Source organism: Halichondria panicea, chromosome 9 (genome assembly GCF_963675165.1).
Source record: "Halichondria panicea chromosome 9, odHalPani1.1, whole genome shotgun sequence".
In the NCBI taxonomy this organism is placed as follows: Eukaryota; Metazoa; Porifera; class Demospongiae; order Suberitida; family Halichondriidae; genus Halichondria; species Halichondria panicea.
The window spans coordinates 6,423,570-6,431,911 of NC_087385.1; the positions used below are offsets into that span (position 1 = coordinate 6,423,570).

General features: G+C 42.7%; 4 protein-coding genes across 4 annotated transcripts in view; 2 read left to right on the forward strand and 2 right to left on the reverse strand.

Annotated features, from left to right (window-relative positions):
- The first annotated feature begins 1 nt into the window (after nt 1).
- On the forward strand, nt 2-1,125 carry LOC135340664 (COMM domain-containing protein 8-like). The gene is made up of 4 exons (XM_064536997.1): nt 2-131; nt 219-533; nt 656-811; nt 954-1,125. Exons 1-4 carry the CDS (start codon nt 60-62, stop codon nt 975-977), a joined length of 567 nt encoding a protein of 188 aa, XP_064393067.1. The 5' UTR covers nt 2-59; the 3' UTR covers nt 978-1,125.
- On the reverse strand, nt 1,120-2,310 carry LOC135340654 (uncharacterized). Its single transcript, XM_064536982.1, has one exon. It carries the CDS (start codon nt 2,266-2,268, stop codon nt 1,120-1,122), a length of 1,149 nt encoding a protein of 382 aa, XP_064393052.1. The 5' UTR covers nt 2,269-2,310.
- Nucleotides 2,311-2,347: 37 nt separating this feature from the next.
- LOC135340634 (xenotropic and polytropic retrovirus receptor 1 homolog) lies at nt 2,348-5,015 on the forward strand. Its single transcript, XM_064536956.1, has 2 exons — nt 2,348-4,437; nt 4,709-5,015. The coding sequence occupies exons 1-2, from the start codon at nt 2,499-2,501 to the stop codon at nt 4,801-4,803; spliced, it is 2,034 nt and encodes a 677-aa protein (XP_064393026.1). The 5' UTR covers nt 2,348-2,498; the 3' UTR covers nt 4,804-5,015.
- Nucleotides 5,016-5,118: 103 nt separating this feature from the next.
- LOC135340646 (DDB1- and CUL4-associated factor 8-like) overlaps nt 5,119-8,342 on the reverse strand; it is a 4,573-nt gene continuing 1,349 nt past the window's right edge. The window contains exons 5-13 of the mRNA XM_064536972.1: nt 7,985-8,095; nt 7,637-7,664; nt 7,435-7,482; nt 7,249-7,315; nt 6,819-6,926; nt 6,528-6,658; nt 6,267-6,386; nt 5,648-5,755; nt 5,119-5,491 (exon numbers count right to left, since the gene is read on the reverse strand). Of these exons, the coding sequence (XP_064393042.1) occupies nt 5,312-5,491; nt 5,648-5,755; nt 6,267-6,386; nt 6,528-6,658; nt 6,819-6,926; nt 7,249-7,315; nt 7,435-7,482; nt 7,637-7,664; nt 7,985-8,095 (901 nt within the window). The 3' untranslated portion in view covers nt 5,119-5,311. The remainder of the gene's footprint in view (nt 5,492-5,647; nt 5,756-6,266; nt 6,387-6,527; nt 6,659-6,818; nt 6,927-7,248; nt 7,316-7,434; nt 7,483-7,636; nt 7,665-7,984; nt 8,096-8,342) is intronic.

Below are 8,342 nucleotides of genomic sequence, written 5' to 3' on the forward strand. Positions count from 1 at the left end.
CTACAGCAGCCCCTCCCCTCTTTTTTGCTGACCTCGAATAAAACCGTCAATTTGCTGAAATGGCAACTCAACAAGAACAGGCTGAGAGCCTTGCTTTATTGGACAAGCTTGGGCTGGAAGAGGCTGAAAAGGTTAGCAAATGTCTCATGTTCCTCAGACCACTATGTAGGACCTTGAAGTCAGTCATAGATTGACAGAATACTGTTGTTTCCACACAGTTTGTCCATCGAGTCGTCAGTGATATCTGTGACAAAGATGGTCTACACTATGAAGAGTTTGCCAAGCTCATCTCATTATCGGAATATTCTCAATTGAAACTGAGCCTGTGCAGTGTTCTAAAAAATGTTATGAGGGAGAAAATTGAGAAAGATAAAGTCATCGACAAGTTGAAAGGCCTGAACCTAAACGATGAGATGGCTCAGGTGGTGGCTGTTTGTCTGTGGGTGAGGAGAGAGGAAATTAGAGGACAGATGATCGGGAGCAGTTGTAATATTACACACAGTCATCTCAACGATTTCGATTGGAGACTAAAGGTATATTCTAGCCGGATTTTGGTACAAATTATTGTACATTAATTAGCTTTGAGTTTTGAATGTTTGAGGTCTGTTATGTAGAATTGTCTGATTACCCTCAATGGTTTGAACTATTACTGCAGCTTGTGATGTCCAGTGACCAGTTAGGCTCCATCCAAGAGCCAGTAGTCATGGTGGATTTTGATATCTCCAAAGATGGGCAGCATACAGCCGAGAGTGTGGAGCTCTCCAAAGAAGAGCTAGATGGATTCGTGGCATCACTAGAAGCAGCTAATAAGGTATGTATTAAAACAACACTACAGTCATGCACAGTGTAGAAGAATGATCTCGTACCTTAATTCTACTTTTTTGCTAATACAAGTTGCTCATGTATACTTATTTCACTTGATATTTATTATGGCTTTGTATTCTATTCTTCAGGTTGTGTCCCAGCTACGAGCGTGATAACTACTCTCTGTGTGTGTTTGGACATTTATTTAGTAGATTTAGCACTTGTGTGTATGCTGTACAAACTTCAATGTTTCCACCAGTTATTGTTTAAATGTAAAGTATATAAATATACGATGTCTTTCTTGTTTGACAAAAATCAAAAGTTTGGCTGTATAACATAAGTTCTACACACAGGACACATGTTGTGGACCCCGAGCCACTTCTCAATACAGTAGGGGTGAAACACATGATGCTCATCACATGACAACGCATGTACCGTCTCCTCCTCATTGAAACACTCCAGGCAAATAGCACACGACATATTTATCTCTTTAGCAGCTTCGTATTTCCTTGCTTTTGGCTGCTCTAAATTGTTTTCAAAAACTCTTCGAAATGTCCCAAATTCAATTGTAGGGAGCTCGTTGTTTTGTCCGTTATCGAAATTGAATTCAGTTTCGTATTCCTCTTCAAGATAGTGTCGTCCTCCAAGAACTAGGTCATCTCCTAGAACTCTAACATGGACATTGTTCACTTCATACACTCCGCTCTCTCTACAACCACAGCAACAACAGTTCCTGCCTTCAATACACAGGCAGCAGACACAGCAAACAAGGCACACACAAGTCACTACTGGTACACCCACCACGACCAACACCATTGCAAAGGAAACTGCAAATCCTATCCACATCTGTCTTGTTGGATCACTTCGAACATTAAGCACCATAGTGGGACAGTCGGTATTGTTAATTGTAGTCAGAGTAAATTTTCTTAGGATGTTTGCAAAACGTTCACTGACGACGATAATAGGGAACTCCGTTGCCTGAACGTCAATATGTATACCACTATGTTCATCCCTCACACGATTGCTGACATCAGTATCAGAGTCATTGTAGCTGAATGTAATCAGTCCGTCAAATCCACCTTCCTGTACGTTCTTAAGCTTGTCTTTAATGCACGTATGGTACCCATCCACTAAAGCCCACATCGTGAGGTTCGTTTCTCCGACCCAAGACACATTCGGAAACTTGGTTGAATCACAAAAACTGACAGTCTCTAGAGTTGAGCATGCAGTCTGAGGTATTGGCTGGTAGAGTATTCCAGTGAGTTCTCCAGAAGGTAAGCTGGCATAGGGAGTTACATACCAGTCAAGGGGGTTGGTGAAGCCCTCAGGGAATGTGTAGCTCTCCAGCACTGTGTAATCTTCTGGCCCTTGGATGTCTCTCACTTCAACTGTCACTTGAGCTGAGCAGTGCCTTATGAAGAAACTGAGCGCCACTAGTAGCAAGGAGAAGAGCTTTCTCGACATTGTTTTGGTACTGGGGCAGATCTTGTGGACTGCAAATGAGCCCCTCCCCCTTCCAATGTTGTTATGGCTAGGGAATGATTGGAATGCACCAATTGCCAAGTGAATCAGAACAAAGGTCATGTTTAGCGCTAGCTAGCTAGCTAGGCTAGTATAGTATAAAGTTGAACACAATTAGCTTTGCCTAGTCTAGTATAGGCTACCTCCCTGAAGCTGTTGAATTTGTTGACACCATGACAGAAGTATCCACAAGAATTGATTCCATCTCGTCAAGAACCTCGATCAATAACAACAAACAACGAACCAACCCTGTTTCTTATGGCTCTTTCACTCCTTACTGTGTGATAGACTCTGAATACCTTAAATCCCTTATTGGTGGGAAAGACAACAGTTGTGAACTAGTAGAATCTGCCTCTTTACAGCCCGTACCAGGAGCGTACTTTCCCTCATCCTTAGGAAGCCAGTCCCCCACAGAAGACGGAGGTTCCAGTCCCGAGTCAGGTGTCTACTCCCCTCGAGGAGCAAGTCTGCACTCTTCACTAAGAACGTACTCGTCCGCTTTCTTTAGCGAGTGCGATATTCAACTCAGTAAATTATTTGCTTTCATGGAGTTCCATTTGTCGAAAGTTGAAGCGCAAGTTAATCTCGTGAGACGTGTTGAAAGTAAAGGAAGCATCCACAATCCAAGTCACCACACAATCGAATCTGATGACATCAGCGACGATTCTGGTGTGTGCGAGACTGAATCTAAAACTCTTCTACAAACCCTCCAGAGTGATCGTGAAGAAGGTGCCCTCAGTATTCTCTCTCGGTTACGTGAAGTGCTAGTGAGCATTCAAGAAAGCCTCTCTTCAAGTTTCAATGCCCTTCATTCCTTGATTGACATGCATGACCATCACCATGCCAACAAGAAGGGAGCGTCTTTCCTCGAGAAGAAGACTCCTAGACGAAACGAGCTTGAGAAGAAGATGGAATCGTGTTTGGAAAATCTGGATTACGAGATGAACAAACTTCATCGAAAACAAGACCTAAAGATTGATGGCCTGGGACATGTACGGGGTCGCTCAGAGAGTGAGATCACAGTCAATGTACGCCAATCCTCAACAAGCTGCATCACCTACTTCCATGCTGCCCTATTTGTGATCATACTTGGATTAATTGCCTACATGTACGAGTATGACTACAGTGATGACAAATGGACTGTCTATTTACGTCTTCTCCGTGGACCTTTTCTCGTTTTACTTTTCCTCTATTTCTACGCCACCAACATGAAGGTGTGGGCACTCAAGCATATCGACTATGTCAGGATTTTCAACCACCATCCTCGAGCTACCCCCACTCCAAACTATGTATACAAAGTCGCCGGTTGTTTCTGTGTGTTCTTTACCCTTCTGGTGATTATTCTGCTCATCTCTTCTCCGTTCACTAACGAAGTTCCAGGGAAGATTGTGCCGTTGATCATGTGGCTATCGTTCATCGTTTTCCTCGTGAATCCACTAAACATTTTCAAGAGAAAAGGGCGAGTTTCACTGCTGCTAGTGTTTGTGCGAATTCTCCTGGCTCCCTTCACGTTTGTCTACTTTGGTGATTTCTGGCTAGCTGACCAACTGAACAGCACTGTGGCTTTGCTGTTGGACCTTCAGTATATGACTTGCTACATGATTGCAGACACCTGGTACGGCAATGTGGATACTTCTGTGTGTACGTCGAGTGGTAATGGGATTCGTCCCGTTCTTTCTTGCCTCCCTGCCCTCTGGCGCCTTCTACAGTGTCTACGCTGTTTCTATGATACCTGGGAAAAAAAGCATCTACTGAATGCATTGAAGTACTTCACAACGTTTCCCGTTGTTGTCTTTGCTACCATGTTTGCCACGAAAGTCACGCCTGGTTTTGTCATATGGAAGCTGAATTTTACTGAAGTTGGTTGGATTCTCATTCTCTGGCTTATTTCTGCGTTTGTCCACGCCGTGTACACCTTCATCTGGGATATATACTGCGACTGGGGACTGTGGAATTTCTCAAAAGGAACATTCTTTCGACCGAATTTGGTGTACAGGTACAAGATCATATATTTTGGCGCCATGTGTCTGGATCTTATTCTGAGGTTTGCCTGGGCCCTGAAGGTCTCTCTGGCCATTGTCTGGCACCTGGACTCAGATTTGATTTACACAGGTGAGTGGATGTGTCTATTGTTAAACCATCATCCCAAACATGTGCATGTTAACATATAATTATTATTGTAACAGGTTATTGTGCTTCAGTGGTGTGTTATTTCACATGCCTAATGTATCTATCATGGATATACATGTAACTGTCTGTGTAATGTGTTTTGTGGTGGTGTTGCTTCCTTGTGGGCTAGCAGCTAATGAGATAATCAACCTAATTATGCCCACTTTAATTATTATTCCTGGAATTCACTGCTACAATGCTCTTCATTCTACAGGGCTCATTATTGCTGAAATAGTAAGAAGATTCATCTGGAACTTCTTTAGGGTTGAGTATGCCCATGTTCTGGATACAAACCAGCCCAAGAAATGATCTCCCACAGCTCCCTAACTCTGTGACCATACAACCATAGCTAGTACATGTTTGATGTTAATAATATATTTTTAATTTGTGAGTGTAAATTGCATAATCTTCTTAATTAATGTATTACTTAAAGTTTAACTCCTCTGTGTAAATGTATACAATACATTTAAGAGTAGCTAGCTATAATTAATGTGTAACATTGTTCTCATTGTGTGAATCCACTTAGCCTCAATTGTGTAACAGTACTATACCATTGCCATGGTGATGGTATGAATAGCTTATGCAACTGAACACACCCTCCAAGACCTGCATGAGCATGCACTCTCCTATCAAAAAAAATACCTTTGAAAATGTGTTTGGAATATTCGAGAACAGTATATAGACAAAATGATCACAGAAAACATGCATGTGCTGAACAATGATTGAAACCACCAAACACATATAATCTATATACAATGTAGGCTGTGTGATATGATAAATGAGTTTGCGGCACTGATAATAAAAAAGAGTAGAATAGTCACTGGTGAGCATGTCTTTCTTTCCGTCTGTCATCTTCCTCGCTGTCTGGTTCCTCGTTGTCAAAGGAGGGGGTGGATTGGTCCAACTCTCTGCTCTCCTCTCCCTCGCTCAGGTCCTCGTCCGCTCTGTCATCGTCATCACTAGAGTCACTGAACTCATTGAGGATGCCATTCTCTCGCTGTGTGTGTGGGGGGGGGGAGGGGGAGTAAAACACACATGAAATAATCATAGTATATACAGCAGTATGCTAACAGGTAGACAAACACTATCAACTGAACGGTAAGTCAAAGAGCAGGCATGCATTGTCTATGTACATAACAATAGCCCCGCCCACCTGTAAGCCCCTTCGATACTGTCTCATGATAAAATCCATGAAGAGCTCCAGTCCAACGGGTGTACCCTCCGCCTCCTCCTCACGACGGGACGTGTTTTCTTGCACAAGCTATAGTAACACACTATAAAGGTACGTTATACTACTGCAAGCTACGTAACTTGAGTTTTGTTGATCCAATTTCACTGCTTTTGTGATTTTCAGAAAGCTTAGCAGGAGACCTTTCAAATGGTTCCATCAATGTTTATATTTGGAAAATTACAGAATTTACCAATTTCGGCCAAATACCATGGATTATAGCCCATGGTCCAAGGGCGAAAAATGACAAATTATGGTCCAAATCAAATTAGGGATTTTAATACATCATTTAAAAGGTCTCTTTCTAAGCTTTCAGAAAATCAGAAAATTGTTGAAATTGGATCAATGATACTAAAGTTATGGCTGTTGAAAGATGCCAACTACCCCCCCCCCCTCCCCCCACTTAATCAGTCGCCATACGTACCAACACAGTGTTATTCAATAGCTAGCACTCTAAACTGGATCTCCGTAATGGTACCAGTAATTAATCAAGGCACACAACCTCAACAGATGGTAATAATGTTCCATAATGAGCATAACGTACATTGTCAAGGCCGTCCAGGTTGGTGGGCTGAGCGGCGGTAGGTGTGAACATTTTGACAGTGTGGTCCAGTCCACTAGTGGCCAGCACTGGGATGTGGGGGTGGGGCTCCAGACAATTCACCTGAAGGATCCAGTACATACTCAACTGCATGCATGCAGAATGACATTCTACACTATAGATCTTCAGCATGGTAAAGGTATATTATTGCTAGGCCAAGAGATAACGATGGAATCATGGAGCTGTATATAACATGCCACTGACCACTCCCTCTTCATCCCCCTCCATACACTGCACTATCTCCTGGCTGCTCTTGTCCCAGAGGAACACGTGGCCACAGTCACTGCCGCTAACAATGTACTCACTCTCAAGACCAAAGAAGTTCACACCCTTCACTGGACGGGAGAGAATATTACAAGATAAACTAAATATTATACTGACATTTGGAAGATAATTTTCGTCACAAAGTACACACATAGCTCTATTTCTAGGGCTATTTTTGAGGGATATTATTACTGTATACATTTTGGAGGTACTAGACGGTTTTTCTGTTACCTGTGGCACTGTTTCTGTGTCCAGTGTATCTCTTGACATAGTCCGCCCCTGTGCTGTGGGTGGTGTCAAACAGGTAGATGTCATCGTCGTTGTAACTGCACAGTAGCTCTACATGTGTACGGGAGGGAAGTCAACACATTCAGTCACACAAAAGCTTCTAAACAGAATCCAAAACAGATGTTTGATGGCGATGGGCTAAAATCAAAAGTCTGTACACATGGTGTGTTTCTAAAAAGCTACATTTGAGTCTCCATAACTTTAATTTGAGGAGTATATTATCGAGACAAAAATATATTCATTTGTAAGCTCTAGTGTTGAAAGGCAGAGTGGTGTCACAGTACAACAAAACTAGCAGAGAAATAATATTACTTAGTATTCTCGGATATGCAATTACAAACAGCCTCCTCAGGCACAGCTACGGGACTCTCACCCTTTCCATTGTGGGAGTAGACAAGACAAGTGATGCTGGCCTGCTTATACTCATGTTCAGGGGCTTGCTGCGTGTGTGTGTGGTTGATGGAAGGGTATACAAAGGGTAGGGGTGGGCAAGGATTGTCAGTCGTGTGTGTACAGGGATAATTATAGGGACTGTTGGAAAACGTTTACAATGGCTTACCAGACGATGAGGACAATATGTCTTTACCGGTTCCACTCTGTCGCTTGTCTGTGTGAGATTTATAAAAGAAATCAAGGCCATGAATCTACATGTATGAGAACTACAAATCTTAAGGCCCTATTTAGCCTAACAGTCTCGGGTCGGAATAAGTAATAAGTACATCATTTGTACTTACATAAATAAACATTCGTAATGTACTTACTTCTCTTAATAGCCGTCTATCGTAAATTCTGTAGAGACAAGTCACAAGGTAAATATTATTGTATCGGTGCTAGAATTACATACAAGCCAATCACACACGCACGCACGCACGCACGCGCACACGCACACGCACACACACGCACGCACGCACGCACACGCACGCACGCACGCACGCACGCACGCACGCACGCACACACACACACACACACACACACACACACACACACACACACACACACACACACACACACACACACACACACACACACACACACACACACACACACACACATCTGTAAGCAAATCAATTCAACGGCCAATATGATGCCCCTAATCATACAATCTGTACCTTGCGTACTGGTCCCTGCCTGACACAGCAAAGTAGTTGTAATCGGACGGGTCAATAAAAATGGAGTAGAGAGGAATCCTTCTGTTCTTGGAGTTCCTACAAACCAGCACTCTAAGAATGAGAAGAGATGATTCAGTACTGCTAGCCAAGGCCTTGCAAATAGCCACACCAGAATAAACAGTGTTGACTCTGCTACAGCCATACCATGTTCTTATATGTATGCACATATGTATGCATTGGATGGTACACTCTATAATGCCTAAAGAGAAGCATGCAAGACTATGAACCAATTCTCTGTGAAGTATCAATTCTCAATGGGACACTCCATAAAGGCTTAGTAAGTATCATCTACATGTAT

What these genes read in the sequence shown, in the direction of transcription:
- LOC135340664 (XM_064536997.1), top strand. Translation starts at nt 60, where the DNA reads ATGGCAACTCAACAAGAACAGGCTGAGAGCCTTGCTTTATTGGACAAG. An exon ending in GGCTGGAAGAGGCTGAAAAG is followed by an intron (nt 132 to 218) that starts GTTAGCAAATGT and finishes GTTTCCACACAG; the next exon opens with TTTGTCCATCGAGTCGTCAG. An exon ending in ATTTCGATTGGAGACTAAAG is followed by an intron (nt 534 to 655) that starts GTATATTCTAGC and finishes CTATTACTGCAG; the next exon opens with CTTGTGATGTCCAGTGACCA.
- LOC135340654 (XM_064536982.1), bottom strand. Translation starts at nt 2,268, where the DNA reads ATGTCGAGAAAGCTCTTCTCCTTGCTACTAGTGGCGCTCAGTTTCTTC.
- LOC135340634 (XM_064536956.1), top strand. Translation starts at nt 2,499, where the DNA reads ATGACAGAAGTATCCACAAGAATTGATTCCATCTCGTCAAGAACCTCG. An exon ending in CTCAGATTTGATTTACACAG is followed by an intron (nt 4,438 to 4,708) that starts GTGAGTGGATGT and finishes TTCATTCTACAG; the next exon opens with GGCTCATTATTGCTGAAATA.